The 21884-nt window shown below is 37.4% G+C and overlaps 1 protein-coding gene across 1 annotated transcript; it reads right to left on the reverse strand.

Moving 5' to 3' along the window:
• Positions 1 to 207: 207 nt before the first annotated feature.
• hs3st3b1a (heparan sulfate (glucosamine) 3-O-sulfotransferase 3B1a) lies at positions 208 to 18346 on the reverse strand. Its single transcript, XM_079587477.1, has 2 exons — positions 17604 to 18346; positions 208 to 2304 (listed from the first exon to the last, which is right to left on the reverse strand). Exons 1-2 carry the CDS (start codon positions 18077 to 18079, stop codon positions 1686 to 1688), a joined length of 1095 nt encoding a protein of 364 aa, XP_079443603.1. The 5' UTR covers positions 18080 to 18346; the 3' UTR covers positions 208 to 1685.
• Positions 18347 to 21884: the final 3538 nt, after the last annotated feature.

The following is a 21884-nucleotide window of genomic DNA, read 5'->3' on the forward strand; positions in this document are numbered from 1 at the left end:
TATTCCTGTGATGGTAAAGCTGAATTTTCAGCACCATTACTCCAGTGTTCAGTGTCACATGACCCTTCAGAAATCATTCATATTATGATTATTTGCTTCTCAAGAAACATTTCTGATTATTATCAATGTTGAAAACTGCTGTGCTGCTTTTTGTGGAAACCGTGAAAAATGATATTTGCATCAATAAACACAATAAGACATGCAACGCTCTGGTAAAAATAGATTTATTTTATCACAGCACAGAAATACTCAGTGTCTCGTACCCCTGTTTGGTATGAAGTTGGAAAGAAACACTAATTGTTCCACTAAATTTCATCAGAAACAACATCATTTGAAAATACATAACGAGGGTTGAATAAAACTCAACCATTGATGTATGAAAAATAATTAGGACATTATGATAATTTCACTTTTTAATCGAACTTCTCCCTTTCATATTCACACTGAAAGAGTCCCTCAGAAAACAAAACAAAAAAACATTTATGACATGTTTCATAAAAAAACGTACAGTAACATGAAGTCATTGCATTTCTCTTGTTGAAAATGATCAATACAAGCTTTTGTAACAGAGTATCAAGCACGGTTGTAATACAGTTAAATGTCTGTCTTCAAGGACTTCCTATGTGTAATGCTATATGTAGAAAATTACATTTTCTTAAATTATGTTTTAAACAGCTGGTGTCCTAAACATCAGTGCCAAACCATTTTTCTGACATAATTGACATGTCATATAGTTTTATGCGTATTGATCCACACGATGTGGCTTTGGAACAGCTGAGACTCAATATCGACCCTTTAACTCCTTTAAAATGAAGGATGACATGCTGGAATCCTCAAAAAAAACAAAAAACAACAACATTAGATGATGTTTACCAAAATATGACCCATCATATACCCGTAATTAGTTTCATTGTGCTATTTTCCTTTGTCAAACATTCCCTCTTTTAACTCTTTCCCCACCATTCCAGCTATCCATGTTTTCACTGTTATACTATAGGGGGCGCTATTAGGAATTTCTTCATTTTCTTCTGAAATAGTACAGAATCTGATGGAAGTGATAGAAGATTGCTTACGCACATGTTAAATAACTAGATCATCAAACAGCATATAAATCAAAACTGTCAAACTTTACCGAATGAAACCCATGAAGAGGTACAGGATTGTGAAGCTTTGGGGGTGTTGATGAACTCAATCTATGTTTTGATCATCGTTTTAAATCTTATCCGAGTGAAATTCTCAGCTTTTTGTTAAAAATGCTGCTTTTTTTTAATGAAACTTACCCACATTCAAGTGTTGATAAAAAGAATATGAAGCTAGAATAAAAGGTTGTGGTTTTATTCAAAGCAGATGGTCTGTTCTTTCTTTTGATATATTGCATTTTCAGATATTCATACAACAAAATATTCTGGGGGCCATTACATTTGTCTGAAAATGATAAAAAAAATGTCGGGGAAAGAGTTAAATTCCAACGTCAAACAATCCTTCCCATTAGAAAAGACAATAACGAGCTTACAGATTTGCCTGGAATGTAAAAGGTCGAAACTTGCAGTATGTACAACAACAGATAGGCAGCCAAGTGAGTATATTATTTTCAATAAATTATTATAAAATAGATCTATACTTTTTTCTTTTTTTTTTACAATTAATTATCTTCCAAAAATGTGTTTGTAAAAAAAAAAAAAAAATCAGTCCCAGCCAAAGTCATGACCGGTCATGTGGTAGAACTTTTTATTAAACGGCTTGTAGAAGTCTCGCAGTCTTTGAATCACATCTGGATGGATGTTTGGGTGCGTGCGGCCTTTAGTTTTGCCGAGGCAGTGCGGTTTGCCGTTGCTCTCGGGTCTTTTGAGGCACGGGAAGCCCTTGGCGGGGTTAAAGTGAAAGTGTCTGTGCGTGACCTCCCTCCTCAGGCCCAAGAAGTGCTGTGCGCGGGCCATCTCCCCGGCCGGGTCGCTGATCAGACGCTCGCCGCTCACAAACAACAACTGGCTCATGGGGAAAAACTGCAGCCACTGATCCAGATGCCTGGCGTACATGCCGATCTGCACCGCGCTCCACGAGGTGTCGATCACATTGCCTGTGATGTTTCTAAAAGTCAAGCTCTCGAAAGACGGGATGTCAGGTTTCTTTGAGCGGGTCTGCGTGTAGTCCGAGATCGCCCGGGTTACTGGGTCTCTGACCACAACGATCAGCTTAGTGTCCTTAGACATGGCGTGGATCCGGCCCGGAACCTCCTTGGTTACAAAGTAGCTCGGTGTCTTCTCCATTGTCAGCTGACCCTCCAGAGTTTTGGGCATTAGTTCCCTAGGAGCAGAGAGGCGTGGGGTGAGTATCAAAGAAGGATGCACACTGACAGACACGGCAGATATGAAAAACAGCGGGACTGTCATGGTTCAAACACACATCAATGTCTATTGTACGGCTAAAGACCCAAAGCTCAAAGAAGAGCTTCAGCATCAGAAGAGACACCCATGGATAGTTCAGGACCATCTGATGCGTACACGACAGGGTTTTCAACTAAAGACAGAACTTTTTATGCGTTTTGCCCGTTCATTTACACGACAACAATGTACTGAAATGGAAACATTTTTGAAAAGTTTTGCGTACAGACGACAACGTTATCAATACGCTCCCCATTCACATGGATCTGCGATACGAAAACGAATAAACGCTGTATTATTCATGCCAGGCCAGTATTTGGCGATGCCACTTTGTAAAGAAACACTACACGGCTATAGACTGAACTATAGACTATAGACTATATACTCATGATGTTACCGTTTTCACAAATTTGCGTTTTTGTAGTTTGCACAGAAACGATACCGGTACACACGGTACAAACTACAAAAATGCTAATTTGCATTAACATGCCAATTTGTTGCAAAATGTTTGCAAATTAACATCTTGACTTTATAATACACTTTTTTTTTTATCACATATTATAAATGAGTACATGAAAATATAGCTAATAATTAAAAGCATCTAACCCCAAACCATAACAATAGCCCTACAGTATTTTTAGTTAATTAATAATATTTTTTTGTGTAATTGCATTGTTACAAAATTACATTGTATAACAACATCACCTTAAAAAATATAGTGTAACCATGCGTGCTTTGGGAAAAAAAATTATTTGTGAAAAGCGATTTACAGATAAAACGAAATGTTATTAGATTTTTTTTTTCATGTTTATATATATGTAACATTCCAACACTTGTTCTATCTGACATTTTTGTAAAATTTTTGTTATTCACATATTCTTATTCTGTGACCACTTCTTTACATTATGTGATGTTGTTTTTTAAGTTGTGTACATTTTGGAACTTTTTATTTAGAAAATAAAAAGGTTCTTTCTACACAGTCGAATGGAATGCAAACACTTTAAAGCTCAATATCTCAAAACCAGTCAAAATGCAGATAGAACCTTATAATTCCAAGGTGGCGACTGGGTAAAAAAAAAAAAAAATATATATATATATATATATATATATATATATATATATATATATGGGGTAATATATAATATATATATATATATGGATATATATATAATAAATATATATATATATATCCATATATATATATAATTTGCGTTGGTTTCAGTACAGTTACAATAAAAGCCAGTTAATTTATTTAGCAAACATGTTCTAATTAATATCACACTCTCCTCACAGAAAAAAAGACAACCATCTCCTTATACTCCACTTAATCCCTCTTACAGTCTTAAAATAATCCTTCTCTGTGACACAACTCTGCTCACAACTATCTCTCAATACAGATCACTACATAAATCACACAAAGATTCAGAAATGTGCATAAATGATGCAGCCTACTCCATTTTCCCCTGTGTTTTATTTCACACTAGGTTTTCGCTTGTGGATGTATTTAATTTCACTCCCATGATACCTGAATCAGCAGTATCAGGCCAGCAGCTGTAATTGGCAAATTAGTCTTTTAACTCTAGCTAGCAAGGGGAGAATGCGGCTGAACTAGGTCAAGTGAGGTTTATGCAAGACCAGACATATGCACGATAATAAACAAACTCAGGTCAATGCAGGGTCAGGAAAGGTTGACCGAGGACAAGATATCAGCGCTATCACCCATGACATGGTGTTGTTTTTTTAAAGGGGTAATATCATGAGGAATCAAATTTCCCTTGATTTGTTTCACTGTAAAAAAATATTGTTGGTTTAACTTAAAAAGGTAAGTAACCTGGTTGCCTTAAAATGTTTAGTTTATTTTTTATTTTTATTTTTTTTTAGTTAATACAATGAAGGAGATTGGTTTAATCAACAGAAACTCAAAATATTATGTCATCTGAACCACATAAATTAAGTTGATTTGACAAAAAAATGTGTTGTGATAACAAATCATGAAAATATTGTATGTTTTACAGTGTTGAGATAAAGAGTTGATTTTTTTTATTCAGCAAGGATAGTAAAGACATTCATGTAACAGATTTCGATTTAAATTTGATTCAAATAAATGCTGATCTTTCAAACTTTCTATTCATCAAAGAATCCTGAAAAACAATATTACAGTTTGCACAACTGTTTTCAACATTGATACTAATAATACATGTTTCTTGAGCATCAAATCATCATATTAGACTGATTTCTGAAGGATCATGTGACACTGAAGACTGGAGTAATGATGCTGACAATTCAGCAAAATTTTATTACAGGCAGTACATTATATAAATTAAACTATTTTTCAATAATAATTAAAAAAAAAAGTTATTTGGAATTTTTATAATATTTCAGAATATTACTGGGGTTTTTTTCTGTATTTTTGATCAAGTACATGTAGCTTTGGTGCAGCATTAAAGATTTCTTTCAAAAATACTCAAACAAAACCATACCAACTTTTGAGTGGTAAGTAGTATTGAAGGGCAGCAAATGTGCAGCAAAGTTAAGAAAATTAATAAATAAATGAAAATAATGTATCATAAAATGCAATGAGGGTGTTTTAAAGTCTTAAAGGCAGAGCAGCAAAAAAGCCCAGTTTAATTCTATGAATAAGAAAATGGGTTTAGATGTTCAACAAATATAATATGACCCCTTTAAACTGTTAAATATATGTTTATACAGTTTGGACAAGCCTATCAACTATTCCTCTCGAAACAACAATTGTTTTATCCAAAGCCTTTTATAGTTTGTCAGTGACAAGAGTTTTGACAGTGACAGATGTTTGAAAATAAAATTAGCCGTGGAGTTGAAAGTAGGGAAAGAAATGTTGCTGTAACGATTACGCCTGTTAATGAGGCATTTATATATAGATGCAGGCAAAGACTGTTGTCTTAACCTCTCCTTCAAGACAAAGTTCAAAAGATAATATCTAAGCAATTACCGGCATGAAGTGTGGAGGTGTGGGAAGGGTTTATACTGTAAGGGGAGAAGAAAGACGCATTGGTTCCTCAGTGCTTTGAGGAGTCGGGGGATGAAGGGCTAATCCTGTCTGGGGGATTGCAGTGGGCCGAGCTCATTAACCAAAAAAATAAAAGAACTCATGCAATGCATCTTATGTAATCTTAGAAACCTCACTATTTCTCTTTGGACTCTCATCATTAATAAGGGATGTGAAAAAAACAAACCTAATGAGACATAGCCACATATTGGGGGGGATGGGATGGCTCTGTATCTCTGCAATTACGTTCACAGTCCCTTAGATACACAGGCAGAGTCTTTTGCAGTGGCCCACAGGGATACAAAACACAACTTTCCACCTGGTCCCCAAGCAAACAAGACTCGAATCAGAGCCGCATGCATTATTCATACAAGCATACAGACACAAACGTGGAATCCGGAAACAGAAGTGCTTTTGCAATTTGTTTTTCTTAACAGATTGCGCAGCCCAGAAGCATTGGCTTTCCAAACATCTTAATCCAGCATGCTGTCTTACAGACAAAACTCATTATTAGACATAAGGATAAAGTTAGGTTTCACTTTGTTTTGATGGTCCCTTTAACACATTTGACTATAAGTAATATTGCACCTACATGTCTGCTAACTCTCATTAGAGTATTAGTAAGACTGTTAGTAAACTGGTAGACTGGTAGGGTTCGGGTTAGAATAAGTTGACATGTAGTTGCAAAGTTACTTATGTAGAGAGTCTGTTGAGGACTACAATAAAGCAGATATTAAGCAGACAGTCTATTAATACAGAGACTGAGAAGAATGAGAAGAAGTTGACATGTAGTTGCATGTCAGCAACCTAAAGTTTGCTTCGGATCAACAAACAAAAATATGCATGATTAGATAATGGGCACAGAGTGAAGAATGTACCTAATGTATGTTGTGCTTGCCTTGTGAAAAAGTAGATTTATTAATCAACCACTGTATTAATCAATTAATTTTGGTAAGTAAGTACTAGTTAAGTTCAAGTATACTTTATGTAGCAAGCAAGGGCGTAGGAACCGGGGACGGGGGTATATCCTCCAATATCCCCCTCCAGTCGCATTTGTCCCCCAAAAAAATTATACCGCGGAAGAGAAAAATATTTGATTTTCAAATCGAGCTTCGCACTGAGCGCACGTCAGAAACAGAGGACAGGGTGTGCGTTCATCTGAGCCTCATTGGTCCGTCACTGCCCGTCAATGTCAGAATAATTGAGAAGACCAATCAAATTAAAGTAGGCGGGCTTTATGTTCACAGAAGCGGCTGAGCACAGATTTTAGCAGCGCGAGGCACAACTTTGTCTATGATAGATAGTTTATGGTCAAGTGCGAGATAAGATGTAAGTAGCTAAACTAAACATTTGACAGCTGTTTTAGGTCATACATGTTAGAAATAATCAGGCAAACTAATAGACGTTAGTCTAATTTTGCCATTTTTAACTGAAAATAGGCCTATGTAACATGATTTATGTAACTTAATGTAATAATTGGTTAAGACTAACGTCACTGTCATTGTGAGGGGAGGGGATAAAAAACATTAACGAAGCCGTTTTCATCATATAAACATAAGGCACAAGTTAATATGAATCTGTACATATTGAGAATTAATATTATAATATAATTTGTAGTCTTCAGTAAATTAAAAAAGACCAGCTTTAGGAGGGGAAGAGACAGGGCAAGATACGGATACTGAGAGAAAAAGAAAGATTGATGGAAATGAGGAGAGAGCAGGTATTGACAAATAATCTACTGCCCGCTGACATGGTTTTAAAGTTATTGTTATCCATTTTTTTTTGGCCTTCAAAACATCTTAAAATGCACATATGTAGATCAGAAAAATCTAAAGTGTCTCGGCGGAGCCCCTGAATCCCCCTAACTGCCTCACATTTGGGACCTCAGTGATTATAAAACCCTGCGTTTATACTGATAAACAGCCGATATCTAGTAATATGCATTAATAATCAACTAGTTAATAGTGAGAATTATTCTCACTATTGGGGGGTTGGGGATATTGTCTAATTCGCCCGGGCGCTTGAGCTGGTAATCGGGCCCAAAAGAAATGGGAAAGCCCTTTGGGCCTAGTTTTCTTTTCCTTTTTTTGTTTGTTTATATATTATTTGTTGCCCCATTATTTATTTCTGCAGCACGAGGATGCTACGGGCTTAGTGTTTGAACAGAGGAGCTACTTTTGCATGTAACTTGATTAACGGAGTGATTCACAAGGTTTTGTTTAATTTGTATTTTGACTGTGTTTTTTGATTTGTTTGATTTCTTTTTGCTTTGTGGTTTAAAGGCACCTTCTGTTCAGGTCGTTTGTGATAAAAGCATCCTTGTGTGTGTGTTATACTCTTGTGTAAAGCAAAAAATAAATCTTGGTTATCTTTTCTATTTAACAAACCTGAGTCGTGCTTTATGTTTATTTAAGTGTGGGTCATGTAAAACAGGGATAACGCAGATATAACGTCATTGACAGGAGACAAGTGAACGGGGACGGGCACTTTTTAAAATTGTGAATTTCTCTGAATTTACAAATTCTTGGAAACATTTAGGATAATGGAAGTACACAAATTAAAAAAAGTATATAACACGGTGCAAGTGGTTTTGGGATATTTTGATACAAAATGCATAGGCTACATATCGTACCTTTAATAAATGAGTAAACATGTATTTTAGCAAGCCAACCCTGAACAAAAAAGAGAAAAACCAGACTTCTGCTCACAGGCCGGCACAATAAAGTCTTTACTAGGCCACAGTTTAAGATTAAACTGCACTCTGGACGGGCAGAGAAATAAAGCTCTGCTGAACCACAGGGTTAAATTAGAGAGTCTGTTGTGTTAGATGGCGGTTATTACCTTGTTTTGTCTAGAGGGAAGTGAGTTGTGTCTTCTCTGGAGCATGTTTTTGAAGAGCTCTCTGTAAACCCTTGTTTACATTATCTGTTATCAGGTAGCGCGTTCAAAGGCTTGTGTTTATGCCTTTTAAAGTCTCTGTGCTGTTTGAAGTTCCCGCAGTTTGAGTTGCTGAGAAGATGGTCCTCATAGAACAGCACTTTGCAGCGGAGAACTGCACTGTTTAATGAGTTGCTTTCTGCTTAATGCAACTGTTCAGTGGAATTTATTCTATTTTTATATCACAGCCTTGATAGCACATGTTTACGTTAGATTATTATGTTTATGATGTAGTCTGTATGTAAACCAACTTATTTTAAGATATTTTAAAATATGACACTTAAAATAGAATGTGCTTATTTCAAGATGAGTCATTCTATGAGCTTCATAGAGCTTGCTAGGAGAATACACACTACCATTCAAAAGTTTGGAGTTAGTATTTTTTTTTTTCATTATAATTCAGCAAGGATGTATGAAGTTGATCAGAAGTGACAGTAAAGTTTATAGTGTTATAAAAGATTTCCATTTCAAATAAATCCTGTTCTTTTCGACTTTCTATTTATCAAAAGAAACCTTACATTAATCAAGGTTTCCACAAACATATTGAGCAGTTTTTAACATTGATAATAATAATAAATATTTCTTGAGCAAAAAAAAAAAGTTACTGCCTAAATTTGTAAGTACTTCTCTTCATTTGAAACCAAATAACTGATTTCTTGTTGCATCGCTGCATCAATGGAAAGAAATATACAATAGTATAAATGAAGTTCCAAGCGCCCAACCAAAGGGGACGCTAATCGCCATAATGGCGACTAAACATTTTAGGAAAATAAACATCAATTTATGAAGTCAGCTTATGTGATGTTCCCTCAAAAATTTCAGTTGTATTGACAATTCAACATTCAAGATGACTTTGGAAAATGAGTGAATGCAAACTCTAATGCAAAAATGAGTGAAAAGTCCATTAAGTATTTCCCCGCCTCAAAAACCAAACTCAAACCGATCAATTAATCTTTACTTGGGTTTTCTGAGTAAACAATGCATAGTATGTGAATAGTATAGATAACTACAATTAAGTTAAGATATTAAGTAAAGAAAAAGTGTTAGTTAGAGTCACTGTTGGATTTTACAGTGTGAAGACTGGAGTAATGATGCTGAAAATGCAGCTTTGTCATCAAAGGAATAAATTATATTTTAAAATATATAGAATTATATTGTTAACTACTATTTTGAAACGGGAAGTCAAAACTTTTAAAGAACCTGAATGATGTAATGATCTGTGAGAACAAAAGTGAACTGAATGAATAAGATGGATGAAGTTTGCTAATCCTGCTCATCTGCTTTGTATAATAACTCCTGGAAGAGACTTTTTTCAAAAACTTTTAAACATAACCATCCCCAAACTTTTAAACAGTAGTGTGTATATTATATTTAGCCCTGCTAAAACATACAGTTTAGTAAAAGCTATATCCTATTCACCGATGTATATCACTGTGCAACACCCACAGAAGGACAAAAGTTTATGTTAGATGCCATATCTTCTAATTTTCTTTAAATATAATTTTTATGAAAATTGGAATCCTAGAGCTATAATTTTTAAAATGGTGCACAGCACCTAGTATCCAATTGCTTAAATATATCCTACCCACCTGTTCTCAAGCAAAATGGGCACTTAACATAGGTCATTTTAAGAGAGCAGAGACTTAACCTGGGAAGGAATTCTTCTGGGAACATCACTTTGTCAAAAAAAAAAAAAAAAGGAGGGTATGAGGAGTGGTGGTATGCAGCAACTTTAAATAATCTGGCAGAGTTTCTGTGGGACACGTTCCAGACCCGCATCAAAGCTAAAGCTGTGGGGCTGTGGGTCCTTTCAAGACTAAAGTATGACGTCTTATCATTTGTGCGCTCTCACAAACTCAAGTAAAAACTTTCAAGTATTTCTGTCTGTGGATAAAACAGTATTTCATCATATATTTTTGTATGCAGATAACAAAAATAGGGAAAATAAAATACTCTGGAAATCTTGTGAGACGCATGGGTTTTGCATTCCCCCCTCCCCCAATTCCACGCGCGGTGACTGTTTACAACTCTGCATAGCATGAAACGTGCTGATGACGTGTGATGTCTGCGTGAGCAGGTGCACGGAGTTATGAAAATACATGTTGACAGGCAGTTAGGACAACACTTCGTATGGACAAAAAAATGTTGGCCCTGAGACTTCCACAGATGATATGTAAAATTGTTTATATTTAAACCACTTCTATGATTGATTGCTATCAGAATGTGAAGAGAGTTTCGACCAGAATAACCAAAAATGTTTAGGAAAAAAATGGCCCCTATACTTTTAACCCTTTCGCACGTACGATCACACCGGTGTGATCAGTCTTGGCTGGTCCCTGGAGCGTACGATCACACCGGTGTGATTAGAACGGTCAGCGCATCACGTGATCAACTGCTAAATTCAAATGTGCTTTCGCGCGTTGGCTGGCGCTGAGCCAGAGATGGACGTGCTCGCGCTTGTCATATATCACAACTATTCAGTGTTTTCAACCACATAATGTTTATTTTAGGTTTCAGGCATTTAAAATCACATAAGTACTAGCAAACCAATGAATTTGAGTTTGTAAAATACACACAGATGTCTATGGAAGCGGCAATAATAATCCTTTCCATTATAATAAGACGACACGTTTTATTCATATCAGATACACAATGTGTAAGTAGCTTTACATGTCACCCTATTCTTCTCCCAGTTCACCAGCCACTTACTTTCATGTATTTCGTGAGAAGTGGAGGAATTGACGTGTTGTAAATCCAACAGACCTGTGGCACAAACTAACATGGCGCCGCCCATCGCGCATACAGCTCAACTAACGCGATCGTTATAAAAGTTTTTAAACAACCAAACACATCCACATGCACATATTTGACAATCGGAATATCTGTGTTTCATGCTACATCTAACATATTTTTTAATATTTTGAACCAAAAAGAGAAAATTACATAAAAGCAGATCATCATTCATTCAGTGCTGTGTTGTGTTTGCGCTGTGTCACGTGACAAGCAATGACGCGTCACCATGGAAACGATAAAGTGACAGGTTCTAAATAACGGTCGCCTTGAAAAACTCACGCTGGGGGGTCAGTTAGAATATTTTAAACTTACGTGTGAAAGGGTTAACAATAAGATGTTGACTTTCCTTTCTGTTTTTATGTAGTTGGGGATGAAGATGTTGCAGGTATCAGGGTAAATGAATAACTTTTCACCATGAAATCAATTGAAAAAGCATTGTTAGCGTATTGCCTCCCACATCAGAAACTCCAGCTCAGAGCAGTGCGAGTAGAAACCAGAGGGGATACATTGGTGCCGTGACCCGGATGGGACTGAGGTTTAGGGGGGTGAGTGTAATGGAGTACAGCTAGTAAAGAGCTATGCAGGTAAACCTGACTCCCCTGGCCTCAAGAGGCGCGCTAGCGACTGACGCTAGAGGCTGCCGTCTTTAGCATCCTTGCCTCCCACATCAGAAACGCCGGCGCGGAGCAGTGCAAGTAGAACCGGAGGAGTTACATTAGTGCAGTGAGCTGGATGGGACTGAGGTTTAGGGGGGTGAGTGTAATGGAGTACAGCTAGTAAAGAGCTATGCAGGTAAACCTGACTCCCCTGGCCTCAAGAGGCGCGCTAGCGACTGACGCTAGAGGTTGCCGTCTTTAGCATCCTTGCCTCCCACATCAGAAACGCCGGCTCGGAGCAGTGCAAGTAGAACCGGAGGAGTTACATTAGTGCAGTGACCTGGATGGGAGTGAGGTTTAGGGGGGTGAGTGTAACGGATGCCCTCAAGTAAGAGCTGTGCAGTTAAACCTAACTCCCCAGGCCTCAAGAGATGCACTGGCGACTAGGGTTGGGAACCGAAAATCCTAAGTTTCGGTTCCGAAAACAGTTCTGGTGCGATGTGTGGGCGAAGTGCTGGGAGCTTATCCTTTAATAGCGACGTCTCACCTCATGAATATCAAAATAGTAATGAATGCACTGGCCCTCGCGCTACTCATGTTTTGTGTCAGATATCATTGCAGAGAGAGAGAGAGAGAGAGAGAGAGAGAGAGAGAGAGAGAGAGAGAGAGAGAGAGAGAGAGAGAGAGAGAGAGAGAGAGAGAGAGAGAGAGAGAGAGAGAGAGAGAGAGAGAGAGAGAGAGAGAGAGAGAGAGAGAGAGAGAGAGAGAGAGAGAGAGAGAGAGAGAGAGAGAATAAAGACAGTAGAGCTGCATGATTAATTTCAAAACGATCTCGATTCAAACACCCATGCGATCTTATTCCTAAATCCTACGATTCCCAACCCTACTAGGGACTGACTCTAGAGGTTTAGCGTCCTAGCGTTTAGCGTCCACCTCCCATGCCAGAAAAACTGTTTCCTGCTCGTCGCGGTGCGAGTACCGAAGGGGTTACACGTATCATTGTTTTTATTTATTCATGTGCCCTTGTAAACTTTAATCAAAATATCTTCCCCTCCTCTTGCAGCGACATCTCTTCTATTCTCTCACTTAATAGCGCGATGGCGGGACTACCTGTCACTTACAGTACATGAGATCGACCAATAGCAAACCACAGCCATCCAGCCATCCCATAAATTCCTAATGGCCAAAATCAAGAAAAGACTACTGCAACTTCCGTTTTTTATGTTGACTTGAATTCTGCATTCATTGGCTAAACATGTGTATTTGTATATTAATTAGAGTATAAGCCTTAGCAACTTATGAGGTTCCATTTCAGTTGTTTATTTAGGCAACATACAGGAAGGCAGCTCACTAGGCTATTGAACAGAGCTCTACATTCCCTTAAAGTGCCAGTATAAATTATTATAAGGAACTGGCTTTTTCACACAGAAGAAATACATCATTCTCTTCAATCCAGTCGTGCCTTACCATCCCACACGAAGTACAGCAGCAATTTTATCAGTAAACACAACAGCAACATCTTTCAAGACTGAGGAAAAGTTGCGTGCATGTTTTAAGAATACCCTCATTCTGCTCCTCTCAGGGCTTTTTGTTGAGGGAGATCCTGCTGTGTTTCTCAAAAAGCACTTTCACCCTCTGAGCACATTTGCATACAAAGTGAAGAAAGAAACAACACAATTCACTCTAATTGCCTGCTCTTTCTCACTGGGGTTAATGCAGAACCTCAGGGGTTCAGCAGATCCTCTTTTGAAACATTCAGCATCTCACTCAATAGACTCACTTTCAATTTACTGCCAGCATCTGCCATCCACAAACAAGCCACTCCTTGTGACTCTATCATTGCTTCGGAGTCAAAAGGTAAGATGATTGCGCCTGAGAACTTTTCTCCACGTCCTTTTCTGAATCTGTACTCTCAAAGGCACAGTTGAGAACTGACACATGAAATAATCTAGACAACATGCATTATAATACATTTAAATTACCATGGTAATACAACAATATTCTTTAACGTACCAAATACGATGCTACATTAATGGTAATTTAGTCCCATTAGTACCATGCCATTAACCATATAAAGTCTACAGTATTATATTTGATAAACAAATTATATGGCATCTAAAGGATCAATATGATCAGAACTTTGCTGAAACCCCCTTTTGTACAAAATCTTCTACAGTATAATGTATTCTGTCGCCTTAATGATCGTTTCGACTTTTTTTAGCAAGTAGAAATGTCCACCTTCACGTTGTGACACACGTGCCTTTTTGTTGTGAAATCTTAATTGACTTTTAGAAACATAGGATAACTTTATATTGTTAGTAATATTCCAAGATGAACATTTACTGGACTGAAGCAAGTCATTATTTTTAGAAAAATCATGTTAAAATGTGTGTATCAAATATGATGCATCACGTTTTTGAGGAACGTTTATTTGGTCATCGCTCAATCCTCATTGTATGGCATTGCATTATATTTTTTTGCCACCACAATTAAAACTTCAGAGATTTGGTCACAAAATAAAGCATTTAAATATCATCTTACTAAGAAATATTATTGGGAGATATAGAGTGGCAACTGATATTTGGGTCCTTGGGTTCTTGAAAGGCGCTATATAAAATAAACATATTATTATTATTATTATTATTATTATATGTATATGCATTTTGTGTAAGCATCTGCTATTGTTATAAAGATCTCAAAGCTATCAGAATTTCACCTTACTTTCTTGCCATATAAATATTAGCATCTGCACCAAATTTCATATCTTTTCTCAGTTTCATCCTCAGAATAAAACTGAAAAACTAAAAAAATGCCCTTCTCAAGCAAGAGCTCCGTATTCTCACTATATAATACTGTAAAAAAAGGAGAGAAAAAAGTTGCTGCTTTAAATTTTTAAGTACACTCAACGTGAATGTTTAAGTAATTTAAACCTAAATTACATTGACCTTAAAAATGAGTTAATTCTTGTATAACTTAAAAAAAAGAAGAAAATTGCTTAACTTATTTTGATGAGTTGAAGCAATATAAAACATATGTTGTCATAACCAATTATATGAGCAATAAGTTTTGCAGTGTACAAGGCATGAACGCCTGAAGTATCAAACATGATACTCAACACATGAAGACTTTTTTTATGTATATAATATATTTTGTCTAAAGGTTCAATAAACTATATTTTCGGACTATTATTTCAGGCTTTACAGGGTTATTAATATTGTAAGGCTTTGCTGGGAAAGAAAATCAGATTATGGGGTAACATATTTCAAAATTAGGAACCAAATCATAAATATCCACAAATGCATGGGGGTTTATTGAATTCATCAGCCCTTCTGTTTCTTCGAAAGCCTCGTATGAACCGTCCCGCTGCATGTACAGTTATAAAGCCCTGCTGTGCTCAGTCACCCTTCTGAACGCCTCCTGCAGGGAGCACATGGACGCCTCTTCTGTGTTGGACTAACAGTGCAGCAGAGCTCAATACCTCCAGTGGAGACTTGGCCACCTGGCTGCATGCTTCTCTCTCCATGCTTCTTCTTCACAATTAGTCTATTGGGCTCCCTGCATAAAGGGGCTCATCCTGCTCTTTGCCTCTTCCTTGTATTCCCACTGTGTGTCAATACTGAAGGAACTGGGTCTTCAGATTCCTCCACAGAACGTCTGTAGCGGCGTGAACAATAAAAAGCTTTGGGGTGCATTTTCCCTTGCTAGGCTTTCCAGCATTTAATTTTGTCAGTTTAATTTTGGCCGCTGTCAATCAGACGGACTAAGTTGATTCTGGGCCAAAATAACTAGCAAAATGGACAAATCTATTGGTGATAGTCATAATTCTGTATCACTATTAGAAATAATAGTTCTTTGTTGGCATTGATGGTTCCATTAAGAACTTTTAACTTCCATGGAGTCTTTCCATTACGCAAAAGGTTCTTTATAGAGTAAAATTTTTCTTTAGATTCTTCAAATGTTCTTCACAAAAATGGTTCTTTTAAGAACTGTTCACTGAGAGGTTCTTTAGGGAACCAAAAAGGGTTCCACCATGAAAACCCAGTTTTGAAGCATTCATATTTAAAGGGATAGTTCACCCAATATGAGGATCATTCTTATGAGCTTCATTTTTTCTGTTATACACAGAAGAAAGAAAGAATGTTGGTTACCAGACAGTTAATGGTAGCCATTGACTTTAGCCATTAACTCTTCCATATTTTTTCCTATATGGAAGTAAATGGTTACTGTCAACTGTCTGGTTACCAACATTCTTTAAAATCTCTTTTGTGTTCAACAGAAGAACGAAACTCATACAGGTTTGGAACAACTTGAGGGCGAGTAAGTGATGACAATTTTTTTTTCATTTTTGGGGTGAACTATCCCTTTAAGAGAAAAAACTGGCCAAACCAACTCTTTAGTGACTATGTGTCAATTTTATACTGCAACTCAGAATGTCAAACTTAATGTAAAAATCACACAAGGGGAAAACAGTTTCGCCTGTTTCTGGTAAAAGAATAAAAATAGGAATCAAAGGTGAGGGTCAAACCTGCACGGATTGATAATGTTGTGCAAATGCACCTGAAGGGGTGTTACACAACACAGAACATAATGTTTATTTAGTCTATGTTTGCCTTGAGTCATTCCAGCATTTTATCTAGTTCACCATTACAAAACTACACTGTGTTGGAAAAAATTCATTCCCACATGTCCAACATAGTGTGGGTGACTAAATATACATGTACACATATACACGCACTCAACAAGTTCACTTTTCTCTCCTTACTTAAAAAAGTAAGGTTTTCTTTAATGTAGCCTAAATCATGCCCATCAACATTAGTTTTGTTTGTAATATGTAAAATGTACTAACAACTGTCTAAATCCTTTATACAAAACATGGTAAGGTGCCTTCAACTACTGTACTTTTCCAGTAAAAATATGAATAGTTAGGTACAGTTTGCTTATTGCGTTGATGTTGTATTTCAAAACACCGTGCTGCTATTGAGATACGGGTAAGGTAAGTGATGGGTTTGAAGGTATACGTTTAAGAGTGCAAGGTGTAAGAAGGGTCAACAGTGTAATTATAGATGGAATTACAGAAATGAAATGCATCATGCAGGTATTACACGCAATTACAATGTAAAAACATGCATGTACACAATAGTGCATTGTATCAAATTATATATTTGAATGTTAGTAGTACATAGGCCTAGTTAAAACTACTTAATATAAACTGGGACCCAAAACATTAACAGCAAAAAAAGTTGGTAATACTTTTTACAGTGTCCTTGTTACATGTTACATGTAGTTACTGTAATAATAACTATAAATTATGCATAATTACATGCTACTAACCCTAAACCAAACATTAATCCTTACTCTATAGTAAATACACGTAGGCTAGTTAATTAATATTTCTCAGTATTTAAAAGTTTTGGTTACACTTTATTTTAAGGTGTCATTGTTAGTGTAATTATATATTTAAGTACTGAGTAATTTTGAGTAGCCTAACTACATGCAGATACTATAGGGTTAGGGTGAAAATGCCTTTTGTGAGTGCAATGAAATAAAAAATCACAAAGGACCGTAAAAATCATGGAAATGTATTGGTTAGACGTCCTTTACAGTGGAGATACAATAAAAATGTAACTAAATTATAATGTATAATTATAGAACCTGTAATCTAACCTTTTTGGTTTAATTGTTAGCCTTATGGCGTCAGAGCTCCTGAAGTCTTTCGTTCTCACTGACTATAGGCTACTAACAGGTTTATGTGTCACTACTCGGATGAATATGCGCCATATAATTCCCCGGTCTTAATCCGCTATTATCCTTCCTGAACGATGTAAAAACGTAAGTATGAATAACAGCGTGCTGTTGTGTAGATAAACGCACCTGTACCACTCGAGACCTTTCTCGTAGTTTCGATCAAAGAAGTGCGGCTCTGCTCCCACCGCGCGGACATCAGGATGAAGACGCAGGAACTCGAGCAGCGCGCGCGTCCCGCCCTTCTTCACCCCGATTATAATCGCTTGGGGCAACTTTTTGGTCTCGGACCCGTTCAGGGCACCTGTCACTCCCGAGTCATCGTCGTAACCAACATCGCCCTTATTTTCCTCCCAGCCATCTCCTCTGCTGTCAGCATCACTCTCGTTGTTCAATAAGTCCCTGGACTGGCTTTTGAGGAACATCTCCTGGTCTTGTTTCTGGAGAGGTCTGAGTCTCTTTTCTTCCATCATGAGGGTCGGTGTGGTGGAGCAGTAGCCCACACAGCAGTACATCATGTACACCCAGAGTGACAGCATGATGCAGAACACGAAAAGTTTGTTTTTCACCGGCTGAGTAGAGTGACAGTGCAGACTATATTCCATAGGACTCTCCTGTGTGGAATGTCAATGTCCAATAGGGCATATTGGCAAAGTTACTTGTTCCTCCGCATAAGTCCCTGTAACATGCAGGCATCTCCGCGGGAGAGGGAAAATAAGAGCATGAGTCGTCGGAAGATGTGGAATTCATTTGGTCTGGACAGTGGAGATGTAGGAACACACCGCTGTTACACTGGCACGAGCGCGCGCTGTTCGCGCGAGCACTCCATCGCCTCCCACTGGTTCATGTCATCTGAGTGAACTGAACTGCGGGCCATGCGTTCTATTTAAAGGAGAGGGGCGTGTGAATGGCATTGGGGTTGACCAATCAGAGCATATGACCAAGCCCGTAGATTTTCGTTCTTTCTTTTTTAATTTATCGAGCACAGTGTCTTTGTTTTGTCATCTTGAAGTAGATTCCCAGACTATTTTTGAAGAAAACAAATGTCATTGTAAGAACATATTTTAAAAAGCTATATTGAAAATCTCCACCAGTTAGCCTAATGCTCAGGGAAATAGACCAATAGTGGGGCAAACTGTCACACTACAGGGGCTAGTTGTCACAATAACACCTGTTACTTAAACAGATCATTTTAGGCTTATAACAAGTCAAAAAAAATAATGAAAACATGTGATAACTTAGTGAAATAACTATTGTGAAATACTATAACAATTTAAAATAGCTTTTTTCTATTTGATTATATTGTAAAACGTAATTTGTTTCTGTGATGCAAATCTGAATTTTCAGCATCATTACTCCATAGTCGCACGATGCTTCAGAAATCATTCTAATATGATGATTTGATACAGTTGGAGCAGATGTTTTATACCATCATTCCCCAGCTCATTTCCCAGTATTCAGCATCTGGCTCATATTGGCGTTCATATTCTCAACTATTCTCATCTTCTAAATCACTATTTTGATCGCTGACAGCTGTCAAGTGACAGTGACACTAATATTTGATTGCGTTCAGTACTTTATCTGCAGTAAATCACTGAGCCATTTCAAGTTTTGCTGATGATACTTCCTAATTATTTAGTTTTCTGCCTGCGGTGACTATGAGTGAAACATCACTTCATCATTGTGTATCAGACGTTTCCACCTTGTTGGGATAAAGATTTGTTGAATAAAGATTAAATTATTGTTGTGCAGAAAAAAAATATACACACCTCGGGTCGTTAGCAACCCTATACAATTTTTACAAAAAAAAATGAATGGGAAAACATACATTCTTTTATACACAGTATTGTTGTCGTATTGTTTATAATGAATTGGTTGAGGAATACTAAAAAGGTTGATGTCTAACTTGAAAAAAATTAATGAGGAGGAGGGTGAATGATGTCCCAGGTCACTAAAAACATGAGGTGTGCGTTTAAGGGTTAAAATGTTCTTCACACTAAGAAAAACAATGGTTTTGCTGTTGTTTTTGCATTTAGTTCTGTGTCGGGTCGCCATTTCAATGTTCAGTGTAAAACTCTGGGTCTTCTTATACCAAAAGCAGAGAATAGCTGGTCTATGTTGAATTTCTATTTTTAGAATACACCGTTCTAAAAATGAACACAGTCATTCAATCCTCCTGTCCTTTATCCCTTAACTATGAAATGAACATAGCATGAATCTAGCTGTTAAAATACAAACTGTTATGCTATATAACACAAGTAAGTGTTGTCACATTTTATTTGTGAAGAGGTTGACCTGACAGGAAGCGAATGTGTGTCACAGACAACATGCAGGAAGTTTGGATACAGTCAACACACACACACGCGCGCGCGCGCACACACACACACACACACACACACACACCGTGTGGTAGATGAGATAAAGGGATTAGTGGGCAGTGGTTGTGTGGTTCTGCTCAAACTCTGATTGACATGGAAGCTCTGGCGTAATCCTGATAATCCTGTAGAATGCTACAGGTGCTAGAGGTCCAGATCCCCTGACCTGAGGCCAAACACACACACACACACACACACACACACACACACACACACACACACACACACACACACACACACACACACACACACACAGGGGCACATTCTCAAGTTCAAATGTGTCTCTGTTCAACAGTTCCTTAACTTTACCCCCCCCCCTCTAGAATAACATAATCTAACATACCCTACATCTCTTTTCATGCTAAGTGTTTGGTGCCACTGTGACATGTTTATAGCTAAGGGCGAGAGACGAGCAGCGGGAGATGTACAAACATCTGCTGGAATCGTGCCTAAACAATTCTGCATCGGGAATCTTATCGTTTCTCTCACGACGCTTAAACAAGCAAACAGAACTGTTGTTCATTTTTAATCGCACAGCTCATTGCATGAAGGATTGGTTTGCGTTTCTTTAAGCCATTCATCCTCAAGAGGAGACTTGACTTTTCAGAGGCACATTTGCCAATGTGATAGTCAAAGCAATTATGACAAAAATTGCATGCTCGTGTTTATATCCTTGTGACATTTTCTCTATTCATTCTGGGCTCACATTTCTTATTGTTCTTAAAGTTGTTGTAACTCACTTTAATTTTTCTATTTGTGTCATATTAAATGCCTTTTTGTATATGAAATACACTCAAAAGATTAAAAAGCATAAACAAACAAACAAAAACATACATCACGTTAAGGTATCAGAACAGGTCTGCTATATAGCATAGTCATTTATTATGTGCTAATAATTCCATAATGTGTTGAAGAGTTTGACAAAGTGGGGGGAAATGCATACAAAGACATAAAGAGAGAGAGAGACAAAGCAAAAAAGTAACGCATTCTATGTTGGCGGTTTGTTCTTTGTGAGCGCCTCCTTTTGATATGATTGGCACTTCAAAGTAAGTGGGTGACTAGAAGGGAGGCGACACCGTGGTGGGAACAAAAGACACCTGAGGGGTGGGAGTGCGGAGATCTAGACCATCGACCGCTCCAGCATCCGGAAGACCATATGGGCAGATCAGTTATGCTTCATGATGCATACACACACACACACACACACACACACACACACACACACCAGCGCCTGTGTGCTTTCTGAGAGATTTAGGAGCTGTTCGGTTGACACATCAAAGGACTCAAAGTCGTGTAGGCCTACATCTCTCTCAGTGGAATATCTATAACCATGTTAACATGTGCTCCTCTGATCTGCCATTAAATCACAAACCATTTCTACACCATTTGCACCAGTACCCTGCATCCATAACATTGCGTGTAAATGGAGGTAAGGAAATAATGTATTTAAGGGTTCCCATTAGTCAAATAAATTTCCATGACTTTTCCACTGTCTCTCTAGTTATTTGTGATGAAAAAAAAAAAGGATGAAAATGAAAAATTTGATACTGAATAATTTAGGGTACGTTTACACGACAACAATGTTCTAAAAACGGAAAAGTTTTTTCTTTGCGTTTTTCGTGTACAGATGATAATGTTGTCAGAACAATCACCGTTTACATTGATCCGCGAAAACGACTAAAAGCGCTGTATTATTCATGCCAGGCCAGTAGTTGGCGATATCGCTTTATATATAAACACCACGTGCCTGTAGATTGAACATGTAATATGCATGCATGTGACTTCACTGTTTTCACAATTTCACTTTTTTGTAGTTTACATGTAGACGATAACAGCATCATTTTCAAAAACTTACACTTGTTTAAATCGCATTTGTTGTGTAAATGAACGTCCAAAAAAGTTTTCAGTTTTTAGTTGAAAACGGCGTCATGTAAACGAAGAAAGGATTTTTAAACAAGCTTAACAAAAAAAACATTCATGAATTTCATTTGGAGTCAATTCGTTCAAATCAGACCTCACTTTGGCTCTTGACCAA

The sequence above is a fragment of the Phoxinus phoxinus genome (assembly GCF_949152265.1).
Source record: "Phoxinus phoxinus genome assembly, chromosome: 1".
In the NCBI taxonomy this organism is placed as follows: Eukaryota; Metazoa; Chordata; class Actinopteri; order Cypriniformes; family Leuciscidae; genus Phoxinus; species Phoxinus phoxinus.